Source organism: Hesperophylax consimilis, chromosome 6 (assembly GCF_061612785.1).
Source record: "Hesperophylax consimilis isolate HC1 chromosome 6, BYU_Hcon_1.0, whole genome shotgun sequence".
NCBI lineage: Eukaryota > Metazoa > Arthropoda > Insecta > Trichoptera > Limnephilidae > Hesperophylax > Hesperophylax consimilis.
In genome coordinates, this window is record NC_142841.1 from 27,332,189 (window position 1) to 27,352,069 (window position 19,881).

General features: G+C 33.2%; 2 protein-coding genes across 2 annotated transcripts; one reads left to right on the forward strand and one right to left on the reverse strand.

Moving 5' to 3' along the window:
- Window positions 1-3,947: 3,947 nt before the first annotated feature.
- LOC149423159 (sphingomyelin phosphodiesterase-like) lies at window positions 3,948-13,069 on the forward strand. The gene is made up of 8 exons (XM_089632888.1): window positions 3,948-4,341; window positions 5,074-5,229; window positions 5,773-6,174; window positions 7,015-7,187; window positions 9,782-9,973; window positions 11,063-11,227; window positions 11,309-11,489; window positions 12,613-13,069. Exons 1-8 carry the CDS (start codon window positions 4,210-4,212, stop codon window positions 12,946-12,948), a joined length of 1,737 nt encoding a protein of 578 aa, XP_089489014.1. The 5' UTR covers window positions 3,948-4,209; the 3' UTR covers window positions 12,949-13,069.
- Window positions 12,982-19,828, reverse strand: Uqcc1 (Ubiquinol-cytochrome c reductase complex assembly factor 1). The gene is made up of 5 exons (XM_089632889.1): window positions 19,441-19,828; window positions 18,702-18,926; window positions 17,132-17,371; window positions 14,394-14,588; window positions 12,982-13,188 (listed from the first exon to the last, which is right to left on the reverse strand). The coding sequence occupies exons 1-5, from the start codon at window positions 19,468-19,470 to the stop codon at window positions 13,117-13,119; spliced, it is 762 nt and encodes a 253-aa protein (XP_089489015.1). The 5' UTR covers window positions 19,471-19,828; the 3' UTR covers window positions 12,982-13,116.
- Window positions 19,829-19,881: the final 53 nt, after the last annotated feature.

A 19,881-nucleotide genomic window follows, 5' to 3' on the forward strand; every position in this document is an offset into this window, starting at 1 on the left:
TACCTACCTGTTATTATTGAAACTTATTGAATTTTGTTATTTTTTGTAGTCGTTTGTGATGTCTACAAAAATGTCTAAAAAAACTATTTTATCTAATAACACATGATAAATAAGCATCGAGGTACATGTTTTTTTAGAATTTGTTGTCTTTTCTTATTTGTTCTAAATAAATTTGGATTTTGTACATTGCATAACTTATTTATAACAATGGTGCTCATTACATTATGTATTTACATAATATTATTTAATCAATTAACAACTCTGGTGAACATGTCCGAGTGAGCAAGACGTCACGGGCCGAGCCACAAGCATTTCTGGAAGCATGTCAGCCAGACAGATCCATCCACAAGGGCAGAAATGCTCATGTGATATCATATTCGGGCGGACATGTCAGTAGGTACGTGAATATTATGCTTAATTTTAATGTTTTGAAATGAGGGGTCGATGTCTTTAATTTTATCACAATAATAAATCATGTTATTTTGAATGATTGCATAATTGAAGACGAGCCCATTGTGTTTATTTTCAATTGAAATTTCTGAAGATAAAATAAAGAATCCAGATTATATTTACACTCTCTGATTTTCTGGCATGATCGTGAAGGGGTGTTGATTGATTGATTAATTAATTATCGACGTAACCAAATTGTGTAAGTATCAGTTGTGATTGATTAATTTTTTTGTTATAAAAATAAATGATAATACTCCACAATATAGGCTAACCATTCAAGGGCGTTTGCAAGGCAAAAAATAAATAATATACCACTCTGAAATATGACGCCAACTGACACCACAAAGCTAGAAAATAACTTACCTCAGAACCTCAATCTATCGGCACACCTAGACCTAGACTGTGCTAAAATTCAAGGACATGTTCCTACTTTCGTTTAAAAAACGGATGATAAAAAACTGGACATGGGACACCCTGTTTGAAAATTAGACGGTAAAAACCCGCTTCCTTGCGACTGCGACGGGTTGCAAGGTTTGGGTGTGTTTGTGGGGCGTATGTTGGAACGACAAAGTAACAAGTGTGAACAGCTCCACACAAACCTATGAATAAGTGGGTCCCGACACGATATTTAAACGGGTGCACTGCGCTGGCCATCCATCTGACAAAAAGTGCCGGAGAAAACCTTTGATCATGTCGGATAAGCGGAAACAGCTCCACATAACCTCTACAGCCACTAGGGCATACGATTTTTAAACGGATGTGTGAATGGGCCCCAACACCACTGATCTGTCTTCAGAAACTTTCATGTACGAGGGTAGTTTGAAAAGTTTCTGACCTAACGAAGAAATAACTTTTTTTTTAAATTAATTTTTATTTTTCAACACCTCTCCTTGTACTTCGCCCAGCTATGCTGCCATTTTTTTAACCCGTCCAAATAATAGTTGGTGTATTTCTCTGCAAAATAGTTGTTTAACTCCTAACAAAACAGTTGTTTAAAGATTTGCAATAAAATCCAAATAAATGTAATATTTATGAATGTATCCGAAAACTAAAATCTGATTTTGGAAGGTGATGAAATACGTTTTCAAATTTTATTATTAGAAATAAATGTATCATTTTTGATATGTTAAAATTTTTAATGCAAACATAAAAAGTATTAAAAATGGCTCACCTTACGTATTTTTCTACACTAAACTAAAATTACTGATAAAAAACACACACATTTTATTAGACAAATGTATTATAAATGTTATTGCTACCTCACTTTTTTGCCATTTCATGTAAAAATGATTAAGTAATAAAAAAAATCACAAAGTTTCATAAATAAACCAATAAACATTTCATGGTTTCATAGATGTGCAAATTAAAATATAAATTATAAGTGCAAATTAAAATATAGATTTGAATATAAAGCGTAGTATTTTCTCTTTATTATACCGTTTAGATCTTATTTCTCACCATGGCAGTAAGGGAGATACAATGATTTCTATGAGACCCGTATAAGTTGTTCCCAAAAGAGATAAAATTAGCCTGAGGGGTTAAATTCAATTATCATATTTTTAATAAATGTAAAAATGATATCTTTGGGCATTTGCGGGGGAAGAGGGGACTGCGGGCAGGCTTACAAACTAGTTTTTAAATGATTTGTCTGTACATATCTCAAAACATCAGTAAAAAAAAATTATGCATCGATTTGAGAACAGTAGTTTCTGCAATCATTTATTTGGCATTACCAAGTCATGAATATCACAGTGAAAAAAATTATTTCATGTATGTTTTGAGTGGTCGGATAACCAGTTACTGAAAAAACCAGTTATTCAAGTGACTGATAATTGAAATAGTCTTACTTTACTTTAGGTGTTCTTATGTGATCTTCAGTTAGACACACTTTAACCAACAAGCTATTGGAAAACATTCATTTATGTTCGCTCAAATCATTTAATCTCTGATCGCATCTGCCGTCCATACAAAAAACTGTGACTAAACTATTTATATTTATAAGGATTATATTTTTGAAAAACAGATAAATTACAAGATTGCAGTTTACATTATAAAGTCATAATTGAATCAGTGCTGAGAGTCGTGAAAATGAAAAATATATTTTTAAGTACTTTTGACATAAACGATTATAATACAATAATTGATCTGTTTTCTTTTATCTACGAAAGATAAAGATGATCACTTTTGTTGCAGTAAAAAAACGTAGTTTTTATTGAATACAACATAAAGTTTTGTGATCTCTTCTGAAGGACAGTTCATGCTTTAAAAATGAAAGCATTTATTTTTCTTGTTTTGATAGGCTCAATATTTTTGAGCAATGTTTTGGCAAAGAACGTACGTACAGAAGGTAAGTTATTTTTCAGATATTTAGTTTCAATTTTGAGTTTTAAGTCATATTTTCACAATATAAAACAAACAATGTCATCGGTGAGATGGAATAAGTCTCAGAGGTAAAGGTTACGAATTCCGCTTCACGGTAAATATGGAATGTTTACTTTGAATTAATACTTGAATTTAGTTATATTATTACTAAAAGTTACTATAAATGTTGGGGAACCTTTAATAATGCCTGCTCGCGTCCCCTTTAGAGTTATATCCCAGTTTTCAAGTAGTTTGTGGGCTACGCTAGGTTTGTATAGACTGGTTTGTGATTTAATTCTAATACGATACTATGAATATAATCCAACTCTTGATATGAACATAGTCGCCGCAGCATACTAATTGACATATCGCGTAAGTGACTTAATAAACGAAATTAAAATTAAAAGTGCGTATTTTTCCGTCTCCCCCGACATAATAAATCATGTTTTGAATTAATAAAGCTAAATCCATTTATTTGAAAGTGAAATATTGCGTATTAAGAGTGAAGCGGAATAAGAGAAAAATAATGTCTCAGATACAAAATACAATAATTATTTTTCAGCTCAAATAACCGAGCAATTCTATAAGTATATGACCAAAACACAGAACGAGAATGACAAAAAAGAGTTCAAAGAAATGATTGAAGTTTTCTCCTTCCCTCAATATGCTTACCGAAACTCTTTTGATACTTTTGTCGCACCGAGACAGGTAAGAAATATGATTTTATCTGTGTTTTATATAATTTATTGAGCAAAGTCCTGTTTTAACTCAACCGTTTTTCAATTCATGTTGGTAAATTTTTTTTTGCATTTCATTTCCGTTTTTGATTATTTTTTCCATAACATTCACTTTATTATTCAAGCATAACTTAAGTATTTAAGTACCTACTTACAAATCTAATGATTTTGATAACATAAAAAACAACACATTTTATTGAACAAAGTATTATAAATGTTAATGCTACCTAATTTTTTTGTCATTTCATACAAAAATAATTAGTAACAAAAAGTTTCATATATAAACCAATAAACTTTGGTTTCATATATGTGCACATTTAAATTTTTCTATGATTAACTTTTAGATTAGAATATAAAGCGTAGTATTTTCTCTTTATAATACCGTATTTCTCACCATGACAGTAAGGGAGATATGATGATTTCAATGAGACCCGTTTAAGTTGTTCCCAAAAGCGAACAAATTAACCTAAGGGGTTAAATTCAATTACCATATTTTTAATAAATATCGCTACGCACTCAAATGTCTTTGGGGATTTTTGGGGTAAGAGGGGACTGAGGGCAGGTGTACAAACTACTTTGAATATTGACCTGATCGCTGTATTTAAAATCATTCTTTTTTAATAATTTTCAGGACCTGGTATGTGTAGTGTGTCGTTCAGCTATGGCCACAGTTCAGAAACTACAAAATGAAGGTTCAACAGAAGGCGAGTTGGTGGATGTTATATCAGATTTATGCACACTATTGGAGATACAGCCTGCTGATGTTTGTCGTGGCGTCATTTTGTTAAACTTGGTAAATTAAATCATTCTAAAATATTTACCTTTTTAAGTTAAAATGTAATGTAAAACAGAAAGGGTAGACTTTCTCAACTCAGCGCTGGTTTTCTTTCTAGTTTCTTATTGCAAACTAGCTGTACCCCGCCATGTGTTGCTGTGACTCGAGTCTGTATGTGCATACAGAGAAACAATAGCGCGTATATCTTTTACGTCCAACAAATAGTGCTGTTTTTTTTTAAATGCATCTTTTTACAACGATGATATTTAAAAAAAAAACACAAATATTTTTACCTGTCACAGGTGACATCTATATAATACAGGTATATAAAAACACATGCACATTCGAATGCAACATTGTTATTTTTATTTATATAGATTGTTATGATATATCTTACATCTGTCATTTCTGATTTTACTGCCAGCAGAGAAAAATATTTATAAACTTTTCTTCTTTCTGTGACCACAGAATTGCAAATTTCTGTATGAAATTTTGTTTTTATTTAACTGAAAACAAGTCTACAATCAACAATAATAACACTAGATTCACAATTAACAGTTTTGACGCTCTCAAACAGAGGTTACGGTTAAAAGAGAGGATACAACAAAGCAATCAGCGGTATGCTTATATGTACGTACATTTATCACAGTTGTGTATACGCTGTATACATACGCAACTAAATTGAATGTTATATTTTCTTTTGTTGTGAGTACATAAAGCAATGGTACTGATATTATATTTATTCCTCAGCCTATAATGCTTTACATTATGAGAAACCAGCCTACATATAAAACTGCAACATTTTGTGGGGTGGTTTTCCAAACTGATGACATTAATGGCTGCCCCTTTGAAGATGAGGAATTTGAATGGTCAATTGATCTGCCAACTAAAAACGTGACGAATGCAGTAAGAATATTTTATTTTCCTAGATTAGTCATAAACAAATAAAGTGAATTATATTGTTTCTTTAATCCCCATGACCACCTGTGGATGGGAAGGCCTTGATGATTTGCATCAAACGTGGGGTTAATTAATAACATAGATTAAACTAAAGATTATTATTATTAAAATTATTGAGATTGTAAAATGCTCAACGCGCAAAATATGTATTTCATCTAAATAGATAATTGAGATAAATTTTCCTACTAAATTCAATCCAATCAAAATTTATCTCATATTGAGATAATAATATTATGTACTTTTTAATATTTTCATAAAAATACTTGGGTACTAAAATTGGGATAGAGTAAATTCATGGAACAATTCCTACCTAGAGCTAAAGAATAATTTTAAAAATAAACCTTTCCATTCCATTTTTAAATGGTTGGATGATGGTTGGCAAAACAAATGAATAACACTGAAATGTCAGATACGAGATGCAACATATTATGTATTATGGAAATGTAAAAACAACAAAAAAGGTGAAAATATATTATATTATGTTTCCAGCCACCTGCTCCAACAGAAGAGACATTTAAGATTGTCCAGGTTTCTGACTTACATTATGACCCCGTGTACGAAGCCTACGGATTGGCTGACTGCAACGAGCCAACATGCTGCAGAGTCGGTCAAGTTGAAAGAGCATCTAATAATTGGGACCTCCAATACGATGATGCATCAGCGGCCAAGAGAATCAGCAGAACTGACAATGGATCGTACTTGATTGATATAGACTATGCAAATGAGGTGCGAGGTATGAAACTGAAAGCAGAATTCGATAGGAAGAGAAATAATAAGAATAAAGATATACCTATAGGCAAGCAAGCAGGGTATTGGGGAGACTACAGACATTGTGATGCACCTTTATGGGCTGTAGAAGACTGTTTGAATAAAATCGCTGAGAACCATCAGGTAAATTGTCATTCTATTAAAATACATACACATAATCTAGATTTGACTTCTTATATTTACAAACCCTTTGTAAAATAGTCTGCATTTAAAAATCTTTTTATGAAGTGGGTATGTAGTTTGATGATGTTTAATATATATACAGGGTTTTCGAATAAGAGGTGTTATTTTGAATAGCCCGCTATTTCGGTAGATGTTACTTTTGAAGCTGTCATTTTTTGACATTTGACAAGTAGAAACTACGCCATTAATAAAAATGGAACGATACACACTTCAACAACGCATTGAAATTATTAAAATTCACTTGAGTGAATCAAATGCAAATCATCTTGAGTGATGAGGCCCATTTCCACCTTGGTGGCTTCGTCAACAAGCAAAATTGTCGCATCTGGGGCTCGGAAAACCCAAGAGTTATTGTTGAAAAGCCTCTCTATCCTCAACGTGTGACTGTTTGGTGCGGTTTATGGTCCGGCGGAGTCATTGGACCTTACTTTTTCGAAAATGAGGCTGGAGCAACAGTTACGGTGAATGGAGTGCGCTATCGAAAGATGATTAATGATTTTTTATGGCCGGAATTGGATGGTATTGATCTGGACAACGTTTACTTTCAACAAGACGGCGCTACGTGCCACACAAGCATTGTTCTTTGATTCTTTTACGATTGAATATAAAAAATAACACCTCTTATTGGAAAACCCTGTAGTTGTTAATGAACTAAAGTAGAATGGATTATATCATAATCCTATAGGAGGATCTTATACAAATGCACAGTCAATTTGATTATGTGATTAAGAGGTGGTTTTGGCACCATTTATAAGTTTATTTGTATTGATATTATTTCAGGACTTTGATTATATCTACTATACTGGGGACACCACAGATCACGGTGTTTGGGAAACGACCAACGAATTAATAACGGAAAGCCAACGGGTTACCGTGGAGATGTTCGTAAACAAATTTCCAGGTATTCCTGTATTCCCTATTTTGGGAAATCATGAATCTCAACCTGTCAACCAGTAAGTGTATTTTTTTAAATTAATGTAAGAAATATGTATATAATAACCAGAGATGTGCTTTATTTCAAATAAATCCATTTCAAATGGAAATGCAAAATGCAAAATGGGTATTTTCCATTTTGCATTTTAAATGCTTTTCTAACAACCATTTTGCATTTTGCATTTTAAATGTTTTTCTCAATGCATTTTCCATTTTAAATGCTTTTTTGCAACATTCTTCCTTCTTTCTCCACTCATCTTTTTTTCATAAGCCCCAAATATCAGTCGGTCCTCAACCTCTCTATGAGAGATAATTTACATTTGTCAAGTTGCTTCCTGGTAGGAGCCCTGGCAATTGAGTGATACCATTACAAAAAATACTGATTCAAATACTGAACATGGGGCCATGACGCACAGTGGGCTGAAAATCGCCTTTCATAGAGAGACTTGAACTTAAAGGGTATTTTTTTGGCTAGAAATAGATTCTGCTGATCACTACTATGCTATAAAATTTCATATGAAGCAATTGCGTGTACAAATGAAGGCGTTATCATTTTTTTAAGAAAAATTTGTATGCCACTGACATTAAAAATGAGGCTATCTCTGGAATCATAAGGTTGGCCATTCTATCCTCACACAAAGATATACTACTATTTATTTCTATTTTTTTGACATACTTCGTATTGTGGCACAACTTGCGATTTTTTTTTTTAATCCTCAAGTTGAAAAATTTTTTTGTTTATGTTGATGATTCATTTTAATGCTTAAATGCTTTACATATGAGTATGCTTTGTCTAGTTTACAATATTTTATTTACACTGCAAGCCAAAACACTGTATGACGCTGTAATATTAAATGTTATATAGCAGTTTCTATGTTTTTACATTGGCAACATTAGTCCCGCGCAAATTTTTTGTGGTTTCATAATCTGTAGTCGTGGTGTTTTTGGATTTACCATCATGTAATATGTTTGTTCTACATTGATGTTGATTAAATGACAAAATTGTTTAAAAATTATATAATTATTTTGATTGTTTGACCTGAGAAACCATTTTGCATTTTCAATGCATTTTGAAAATAGGTATTTTGCATTTTAAATGCTTTTCTAAAAACCATTTTGCATTTTGCATTTTCAAATGGAAAAGTTTTGACCCATTTCCATTTTGCATTTCAAATGGTTTTGGGTACCCATTTTGCACATCTCTGATAATAACTAGGTACTTTTATATTGTAATGATTATTGATGATTAGCATCATTGTTTATTTTTTGTTATATATTTTTATTCACTTGTAAAATTGTTAACCTCGATACAGGCTTAGTCCGAGTGAGGTTAATAATTGGATTTTAAAAATAAATACATAGTAATAATAAATAAAATGAATAACATGTTTTGGGTAGAATATAGAATAAGAGAGATACATATTATTACTTTTCATTTATATTCAGAGTACCAAAATAAATACATTTTCTATTTTCTTCAAATGTAGACCACTGCATTAAGGCCCCGTAGTAAGCTTTCAAAGATGGTTTGAAAGGGAGATATGTAAATACAAATGTTAGAGGGAGCGCGCTAATATTAAAAAACGCTAATAATTAAGCGAAAATTGTGAAAATATTTAATAAAACACGACTCGTTTGAAAAAGAGCAAAAATCTCTAGATAAATGCTTTAGTTGCTTTTAAAGATACACTATGAATTTTTTCATGCCTGCAACATATTAAATAACAGAACAAAACGTGTTTTTAATAATTTTCGGAGCTTACTTTGCGATTTTTTTCTATCGAGGGAATATCATATAATTAATGTTTCGGCATAACAAATGTTTGGATATTATTTTTTTGGAACAAAAACTTGAAGAGTTAACGAGAAACTTGTTATAAATTGGTAGAAATTGGGTATGCGGGGCCTTAAGGCCTCTGTATTGTAGTGGTTTACGTATTTGACTGTAAATCAAGATTTATCAATGCAACTATTTTTCAATGCAACTCCCAGTCCACGTTTGTAACTTTGATAACAGGACATCATAATTGTTGTTTGTTCTCTAGAACAAAGCATCTATCCTTCAATAATACATACCACCCACAGTAACAACACGACAAAATACAATATTCTACAGCAGCACACATAAGCGTAACTACATTGCCCACTCTCCGATACAACGACTTCACACCATGGGAAATCATTACTTGGGTGATGTTGACATATTCAATACGAACTTGGCAAGTTTTGTGGATCATTTAAAACATTTATTTCAACAATACTCCTAAACACATCATGTAAACCAACAAATAGCTGTAATTTTCTGTTTTTGTTTCTTGTGTTTGTATGACTTGTTGCATAGCTTTTATCAAATGTAATTTTATTCTTATTTTTTATGTTTGAAAGTATTTGTCAAATTAAAATTATACTACCAACCATGTAAAAGCCCTCTGGGCGTTAAATAAATAAAAAAAAAATAAAAAATAATAATAAATTGTGCAATTATAATAGTGTACATAGAAACATGTAAATAAAATTATAAACAATATAAATATTTTTATGTTTCCTCCCAAAGATTTTTTTTATGTATTATAATTTATTCTATCAATGACTATTAGTTATGTGTGATTTTTAGGTATGCGCCAACCTTTGTGACAGACTCATTCTCCTCCAATTGGATGTACAATATGTTGGCGGAGATGTGGAGTGTATGGCTGCCTGAATCTGCCACAGAAACCATCAAACTGGGCGGCTACTACACGGTGCTAGTAAGACCTGGCTTCAGAATTGTGGCCATCAACTCAAACATGTACCAGGGTTTCAACTGGTGGGTCATTTAATCAATTTACATGAATTATCCTAAAATTGAGCCGAGAGTCAGAATAAAAGAATGATTTGTATGAGATGATTTATGAATGTGAATCAAGCAAGGAGTTGTGCCAAGACCAAGTTGTTTGGTGGTCCATCGTCTCCTGCATTAGCTAGTTAGTTACTAGACTAGCCTGGTAGCTTAAATCAATGCACTAGCTTCAAAAATGGAAAATCAGGGTATAATCAAATAATCACCTCTATTCATTGACTGCATGTTTTAATTTATAAGGACGGGTTGTTTCGGAGAATTTGAACAATTCATCAAATTTCAGCGTTCTTTTTCAAGTTCTGTGAAAGATTTTTTCAAGTTCTGTTTTTATTTCAGTTTTGTCAAGCAACTAGCCTACAATGATATAATAACAGAACTTGAATAGGACTTTCACAGAACCCGAAAATGAGCGTTGAAATTTGATGAATTGTTCAAATTCTTCGAAACAACCCGTCCTAAGTGTAATTTATAGGTGTACCAAAAATTTGTGCTTGAAATTAAATTGATGCATTCTTCAACATTGAGTTTAGGGTCAGCATCTCTCTTGCGCTGCTCAAGGGAAGTAATGATGTTGTATTCACCATGGTGGATGCATGTTATATGTGTCATGTTTTTTTATTGTCAAACGATGGCTAAAAATCTAATTGATTTCTTAATAAATATAATGTCTTTAATTTTAATTATTAAAAGTATTCACATTCGATTTGAAGGGCTGGGTTCGCAAGCCATGCCACTGAGTGTTAAAGTATTCACATTCGGTTAGAAGGGCTGGGTTTGCAAGCCATGCCACTGAGTGTTAAAGTATTCACATTCGGTTAGAAGGGCTGGGTTTTAAGTCATGCCACTGAGTGTTAAAGTATTCACATTCGGTTAGAAGGGCTGGGTTCGCAAGCCATGCCACTGAGTGTTAAAGTATTCACATTCGGTTAGAAGGGCTGGGTTCGCAAGCCATGCCACTGAGTGTTGGTAGTCAGCATTTGAGTATTATGTAGTGTGTAATATTTTATGTCCTCTTTGAGATAGACGTGAGAGCAAATCAATTTTAATTCTTTACAGGTGGCTTCATATGCAGCCTAAAGACATAAACGGTCAGCTACAATGGCTCGCTAAGACTTTGCACGAGGCAGAGCTAAACAACGAAAGAGTTCATATTTTGTCACACATACCAGCAAGGGGTTCTCTGTACGTGTATACCAGGGAATACAAAAGGATCGTTGAGAGGTCAGTGAAATGTAGTGCATATGTGTCCTTATAATTATAAATTTAATTAACAAATAATGTATATATGTATTAAATTAATAGATTTGCTGACACGATCACGGCAGAATTCAACGGCCACACGCACAGTGACGAGTTGAAGGTTTTCTACTCCAGGGAAGACATCAATCGTCCCCTTTTTGTGGCATGGAACGGAGGCAGTGTTACAGCCAATGCCTACATTAATCCTAATTACAAAGTGTACGAAATCAACAGCAATAATTATGTAAGTTAAACTGTAAGTGAGTAGGACTCATTTTCTTTTACTGTAGGGACATGTGTGTGGTCTTTTTAGCAGGTTTATATGTTAAGCAAATCAATTAGAACTCGAATGATACTGCACAGGTTAGAAGCATGATGACCCAAGACAAATTTTTCTCAAGAGACATTCTAAATTCCCAACTGTATTTGAATATTGTTCGCTTATGTGCGTTTATAATGTATTTTGTTTTGCTGTGGAAGGAGTATTAGTCACTAAAAATACTGAATTTTACTTTAATTGACACACTTCGGCCGGGAAAGGTAGTTCTACCCGTTCGGTCTATTAATGCTTAACACTGGGAAGGCTAGTTCTACCTTTTGCGCCGGCCTCATTTCAATGGCAGAAAAGATGGAATTATTCAATGTTTTTATATGAATATTAGATACCAATCTCTTTATAAAGGTCTCAAATATGTGTACATAATTATCGAATCGTAATGCAAGTCTTCTTTTTATATTTATCTTCGTGCCTTTCATTTACATCGGTATTTCGACAAAAGGATAGTATATTATTTGATATTGCAATAATTCAATTCCTGGAATGAGGGTTTTTATGACTGTGAAACCTTATTCGAATCCCTATCTCTGTTCCGCACCTACTCAACTCCTGTGTGCAAGAGATCCGAGAGATGTCGGGCGTATTTAAAGAAAGCAGGTGTGGGCAAATACGAATGGGCAGACCGTAATAAACATATTGCGAGGTTAATTGAGTTGATTTTCAAATAATATTCGATTTTCGTTTAGTACTTTTATAGCTTCGGTATGCTGAGTTAATATGTAAAAATTTTATCAAAATATTTTCGAAGATATAGCAATTTAAAACAAATTAAAGAAATTCACGCGGAACCTTTATTTTTGTCCGGAAACAGCGTAGCGCCAGCGCAAAAAATACCCACCAGAAATGTGTTAATTAGAAACTAATACAATGATCAAACTGATTCAACATTAAATTAAAACAGCTTCGGTAACCAAACACCCCCCCTCCAACTCTTGACTATAGAGATGCTTTTTTCATAACATAGGCAGTTACATTTCAATTAAATTATGTATATTGTAAATACCTAATCGGTTTATATTGGTCCTTGCAGGAAGTGGCCGATTTTGAAACATGGATTTTCAACCTGACGGAGGCAAACCTTACGCCCGAACAACGGCCCCGGTGGTTCAAGGAGTACTCCTTCAAGGAGCAGTACGGCATGACCTCCCTCAGTCTGGAGAATATGGACAATTTGCTGACTCGAATGGTCACAACGGACAAGCACTTAATTCAGGACTTTAACAGGCTCAAGTCAAAGACATTCAATATTGGCGGCTGTGACAACGGATGCATTCAAAATGTGTTGAGAATCTTAACAAAGTCAGAAATGTATGATGTAAGAAAAAGCGAAGCACTTTGGGAGTTATATAACACTCCACAAAATTGATTAATCAAATAAATTTGAATCAATATAGAATAATAATTTGTATATCTTTGGATTTAATATTTTTTTCTTAATACACATTATTATACAATACATGTTGTACAGTAATTGATAAAACTAATTAGTTTCTACTTACAATAAATACTTTTTACATAATTGCCAGCATTTCATTTACTTTTCTTTAAGTGGTATCCAACTTATTTTAGGGTTATCCGACAGCTCTGTGCGCTCCAAATGCAGAGTCTGAAACAGAAATGCATTTTATGTAATATTCTGATAGGTAAACGTTTTACCAATATTGTAGATGGTGATTTTCTATTTACTGCGGAGATCAATTAATAAAGGCAATAATAATTATTGATTAATTAAAATCAATAATATTCACAATAGTTCTCGGTATTTTAGATTTAAGATGAACAATTCATCAAATTTCAATGATGATTTTCAAGTTCTATGAAGATTGTATTCAAGTTCTGTTATTATATCATTACGGACCAGTTATTTGACTGAACTAAAATAATAACAGAACTTGAACAAAACCTTCACAGAACTTGAAAATCAACTTTGAAATTTGATGAATTTTTCAAATACTGTGAAACAACCCGTCCTCAGAATCTCCTTAAATAATCATGAAGATTGGTTACTTGATTACTTCTGCATTCTTGGAATTAAATGCCATATTGAAATACATAATTAATTACATTATGTTCAACATAAGTAGAACTAGTCTTCTCATGGAGATAAGTCATCACTAGACATTGTATTACATATATATGCATTTCGGTATTTCAGCTGATGAGGCTACAATTCTTGTGACTGTTATATTACCAAATTATCGACTGTCATAATCTTTTCAGCTTAACACATTCACGGACACAACGTGAATTGATGTCATTTTAGAGGAGATGTGATAACACAACATCTATTAACGTCGTTTCAGAGTAGATGTAATAATATTACACAATATCTATAGATGTTGTTTTAGGGAAGATGTGATATGACAACGTCTATTGACATCGTTTTAGAGATGTGATATGATGCAACATACGTAATATGTATATATATGTGTGTGTACATCTTTTAGTCAGGGTTGTGATATGACACAACGGACAGAGATATCAAGTTTTGTAATGTAGTATTATGTAGCCTGTATATTTGTGTCACAGTGCAAACACTTCTATACTTGATAGTGTCACACCCAAGGTTTACAATTTTTATTACTGATTTTCATTGACTTCACAAAACACATGTGTCATGACAAAATGAACCTCTGTTTTCCGGCAAGTGTCCGTCAACGTGTTAAATATGAAAATGCATATAATAGACATCAGTACAATGGGCGCATGGAGACAGACACTGATTACTTTATTCTATAAGAATAACAGATGTAGATTATGCATAACAACACGTCATTCATGTAGAAAAATGTGTGCATTGTTTTATTGTACCTGTTTTCTCACGTATCTGACAATGTTTTCGATGAGACGCGAATCATCGCATTTGGACTGGAAGAACCTTCTCCAGATGGCTCCGGCCAGCACCATATCGCTGCTCAATATTCCCTCATCATAGCCCACGAGTGCTGCTTGGAACTGTTCCGACAATATATCTACTTGTTTGCGCACCACAGATGACTTTCCTGGCTTGAAAATAAGCAAGTTTTGAAAAGTTAGTGGACAATCTTCTTCTACCATATTATGTAAAAAGGACACTGTTTAGTTTTCACTGGAAGTGTTTTAATGCTGACAATGGGAAAATGTTTTGATTCGGATTCATTAGAACCTAACAATTGATTAACCATTCCACATCAATATCAATTTGTGAGAAGTTTGGAAAGCACGTCAAGAATATATCAAATTCAGTCCCCCTGCTATTCGTTAGTATACATTGATTCGTTAAATAGCTCACACATCGTACTTCCTCTCCACTCGGATACGTAGATATTCAATCGCATAGTGGCAGTCATCGAGAGTGGTGTAAACCCAAAGGCGCGACCGTTGGTGTAACTGTATTATTTTGCAGACAAAAGCAAAATGTAAGCATGTATGCATCTAGCATCTGTTCCTGGTATTACTTCTACCAACGTCAGACCAATTTGGCATATTTGTGGGCCTCACAAAAACATCAAACAGGAGTAGAGTGTAACAAATTCCAGAAAAATGTCTGTGGGAATCATAGTCAGCACAAAGTTATCAACGAAAATTGTGACAAAGTCTATCGCCAAATTGATTATAGTTTTTATTATAAGACGAATTACCAGAGGAAATTCAATTAGAATAAAATAAAAACAAAATTAAATTTGTGTTATAAAAACATGTTATGTATTAATTTAAACATTTTTTTTTAAATATGTATTTATGGATTGTATTAGGCCATAGATATATTATACATAACTGTGCTTGTATTTTAAAACAATTACCCCTTATTAATACACTTCTGGTAGGGTGGTTTTATCTTTTACGCCGATCCTATTTAACTTCAGTTTATGTTATTATTATTACTTATAATTTTATAATTGGGATGTGGCGACTGCGTAAAAAAAATTCATTAAAATATATGTATTATTTTCAAAGATATAGCTGTTTAAAACAAAATACATTTTCTCGAATGGGACCCTTGTTTTCGCCCGCTTGAGGTGTGTTAACAAATGTGTTATAAATTTTACACTACTGATAGACAACCATTTACGATACATCGGCGTCCATGGCTTCTTCTACGATTCAAACCACTCACTAAACACTCCTGGCACTAATAAGAACAAACTTTCAAATTTTCATCGAAATTGGTCAAGCAATTTTTGAGTTTGTAGGAAACACAAATCAATCGAAAATTGACTTTATTTATACAGAGAGCATTTCATCATCTTCAATTTTTAGTTTAAAGATTTGTAATGTTATTTTACGGGTTTGTTAATAAAATTATGGGTTTAAAATGTTTGTAGGAGGTTTTTTTTATTGAATTCCACAATGAAGTCAAATCGAAGTGCTGTGTAAACACTGCTGCGCGACTGCCGGCGTCATTCAGAATGACGTTAAAGCCTGGAGGTTAACATGACGTGACACAATTTAATCAAATACTTAATGTCGGATATCAGAAAGATTGAATAGTACTTGGTACAATGCCAAATAAACAGCTGTAATTACTGTTTATTATTCAATCAACGTTTCAATTCTAAATAGTGGTTTTTCAACAGTGTGATACTTAACCCTTATATGCATACTGTTGCAAAACTGCAACATACCGTTCAAACCACCTTTAACTCTTTGGTGTATACTTAATGCATGCTGTTTTAGAATTATCATGTTCACGGTAATATATTTTATCGAGTGGCATCACCTTTTTTTTCTTTCGCGAATGTCAAATGTCACTTTTTCTTTAACAAAGTGAAGATTCTCGAAAATTGGTTGGAGGTTAGAATTACAGTTTTGTTTTGCTGTTATTATTTTGATTTTCTTAGGTAAGTAGAGACAATAATACAATACTTATATGTAATAACTCGTATTTTTCCCGTACACTTATTAGTTTTGAGAAAATTTTTTAGGTTTTTTATTTTTTTTTCATACGTAAATTGTTCATATTAATTTTTATTAAATACATGGTGTTGTAAACCTGCAAAATTTTTTTTTAATCAAATATCATTAAAAAATTACAAAAAAATTAAATTCTTTATATTTCCTTGCATATGCATGTAAATATCTACAAAATATATTTTTTTCCAGAAATATAAATAAATCATGCATTTAAGGGTTAAAGAGTATCTACTAATTACAAAGAGAAAGCTAAAAAGCTGCATTTAATCAGAAAGAAGAACATACCCAGGAGGCACAGAAATGTTGCATTCATCGATTTAGCAAAATGGCCCTTAAACAAATGAGGTTCTTCTATATATAAATAAAAATGTAAATGTTCGTTTATTCAAAATCTTAAATCTCCGAAAGTTTCATCAATTATAGCTTTGAAATTTTGGCACAACGTTGCATTCGAATACACGTGTGTTTTAATATACCTTTATTAGATAGATGTCACATGTGACAAGTAAAAGCGTTATTTTTTGAAAAACAGCGCCATCTGTTGGACGTAAAAGCCACACGAGCCATTGTTTCTCTATCTGCCTAGGCAGACTGAGCCACAGCAACACGTGGCGGGGTACAGCCAGTTTAGAATAAAAAAATAGTAAAATACTCACTGCCAGCTTCTTAGCCCTAACTGAGACATCAGACCACATGGCTTCGATAATGGCATTCCTCAATAATCTTCCATGGTCTCCGTCGGACATGCACCTGACAAGCAGCATCCAAACATGGAGCTCCGTGACTATAAACCAAGATGCAAAGTTGTTGTCAAGTTTATTTTCTTCAAGCCAATATTTATAATCCAATTGATCGGCGATGTTTTCATACAACAAATAGCCTTTCAGTCGTATTTTCTGTAAAGATAAAATAGAGCGTTAGATAGTATATTTGTGTAAATCTATATACATAAAAACCAATTTTTCTTTGTTTGTCCTTCTTTCACTTCGCAACGAAGTGACCGACCGGCATGATTTTATGTATAGGGATAGTTGGAAGACTGGGAAGCGACATAGGCTACTTTCATCCCGGAAAAACATTTCATTCCAGTGGGAAAATTCTTTGTACCGTAATTTCTGCCTAATACCAAGCGAGCGAAGCCACGGGTAAAAGCTAGTCTATAATAAATCTGGGTGAAAAGAGTATTTGAGTATTGATTTAAGTGGGCAAAACCATATTATTTTACATGAACTCCACACGGGAGGCCCTGAGGAAAATAATTTCCTTCAGGGTCTAAGTCATCTTGTGTGGAGGGTCTTTTTGAGAAGAGGAAGGAGTGAACATGGGTTTTGAAAAGATCCATATGGTAGGAGGGACGAAACACAGAGGTCGGCAAAAATTTCCATAGCCGAGCTGTTGAAGTGCTTTCGGTAGAAACGACCAGTTCTCATGTGGCAAATGTCAACCGTGTAAAAACATTGGGCACGCGTTTTGGTATTTCTTGACTATGCGCCATTGCCAAAGGGATCAATAACACTAGTTCCTCAGAGCACCTTCCATTGAAATACCGGTAGAACTAGAACAGCATTCCCACCTGACGCCTGTGCTCTAAAGATTGCAATCCATTTGTTAAAATAGGGAAATGGCTAAGCTCAACTTCTGACTAACTTGACTTTGGCCCAGCCTAGGTAATAACGTGCCTAGAGTTACACCAAGCATATCAATGGAAGGCATGTTGGGAAGATTGCTTCTGTTGAAGGAGACTAGATAGTCATTTCAATCCATTTTAGACATAATCAGAGATGATTGGGTATTTGAAACATTAAATCCAACGAGGTTATTCATACTCCTAGAGAAAACCCTCTCGAGGTTACCGCCTATTCCATGCTTCAAAGCCCTCCAAATTGTTGGAGTTTGTGTCCTTTGTGTGGGGCTATCATGGACTATACTGACATCCACATAACAATGGTCACTGAAGTGTCAATGCATAATAATGGTCACACGACACAAGTGCAACAAATCAAAGTCAGAGACAGAACCGTCTTCTGTGGGACGCCAGCATTTATTGAATGTCAGGAAGAGGCGAAACCATCGCAACCGTCTGAATCGACCTATCCCTCAAAAAGTTGGCAATCCATGTAAACAAGGAAAATCTGTAAGAAGGGAGTTTCTTAACAAGTACTAGGGGCCAGATTATAATAATACTAAGAGTGACATAAAATAATTAACAATCCTAAAATGTCTTACCGTTTTATTATGCGGCAGCCAGCCAACTTTCTTTATAAATGATTTGAAAAACCCATCGCTTGATTCATTTATACTAACGGATCTTGTACTGACAAAATTAATAGGCCTTAAATAATTAAATGGCTTGTGATGGTAGCTTTCCTTAATATTCTTGTTTTGATTAATGCATAATGTTGAATAGACATGCTGGTTTATTCTGTCCCTTTGTCTGCCAAGTATCACAATCTGAAAAGAATAAACATTTACTTTATTGAAACAATAAATTGACATGTAGTCAATATTATTCAAACGAAAGAGAAAATAACTGACAACACAACAATGCAGAATTCTGCAATAAGTGCACAGAAAATAATGCTGGGTACTTTCCCGTTATATGAACACATCAAATAAAAATAAATATTTTTTAACCTAACTTAATCTAATCTAAACAGTTTCAGTGTTAACTGTGACTGTGGCAAGACCATAAATAAACCACCCACGGCAAGAGAAACAGTGGAAAAAAATTAATGAATGAAATGTGTTTTTTATTTAAAAATTATATTATTATTGTAATGTGCCCATAGTAAAGTGCCGGATGCTATTCTAATTGAACACATGAATAAATAACATTACATTAGACGAGAAGACAATAATACAGAAAGTTGTGAAAAAAGAAACAATATTAGATTCGCTGACCACCGACATAAGAATTTCCAAAAATAACAGATCCCTATGAAATATAATTATTTAAAAATCTCACCTTGGAAAAGTTATTCACAAATCTATTCATCGTAGTGATGCCTTTGTTGACTTAAATCATATTAAACCAACCTAAAAATAGGTTATTAACAGAAAATTTACAAGAAAAAGCTTTAATCAGGGCTTTATTTTATAACCACTGGTTTGCGCACTCTATTTCATTACTTTTGTTTTTAATTATTTTTAACCTCAAAAACTATTATTACGTGATGTCAGACAATTCTGACAATCCTTAAAATTCCTCCAAGCAAATGCTAATATTTGAGCACTTCATCAAAAATTCCAAGTTTGATAAGCCAATGGACAAGACACTATAGTTGTGTTGAAGTAGTTTTTTGATTCAGGTATAATATTTCCTTGCTTTTATTTTTTGAAATCACATTAGTCCTTAGCAGTCGGTACTGTCGGAATTGTTAGTATCTAATGGATCTTTACATGATTG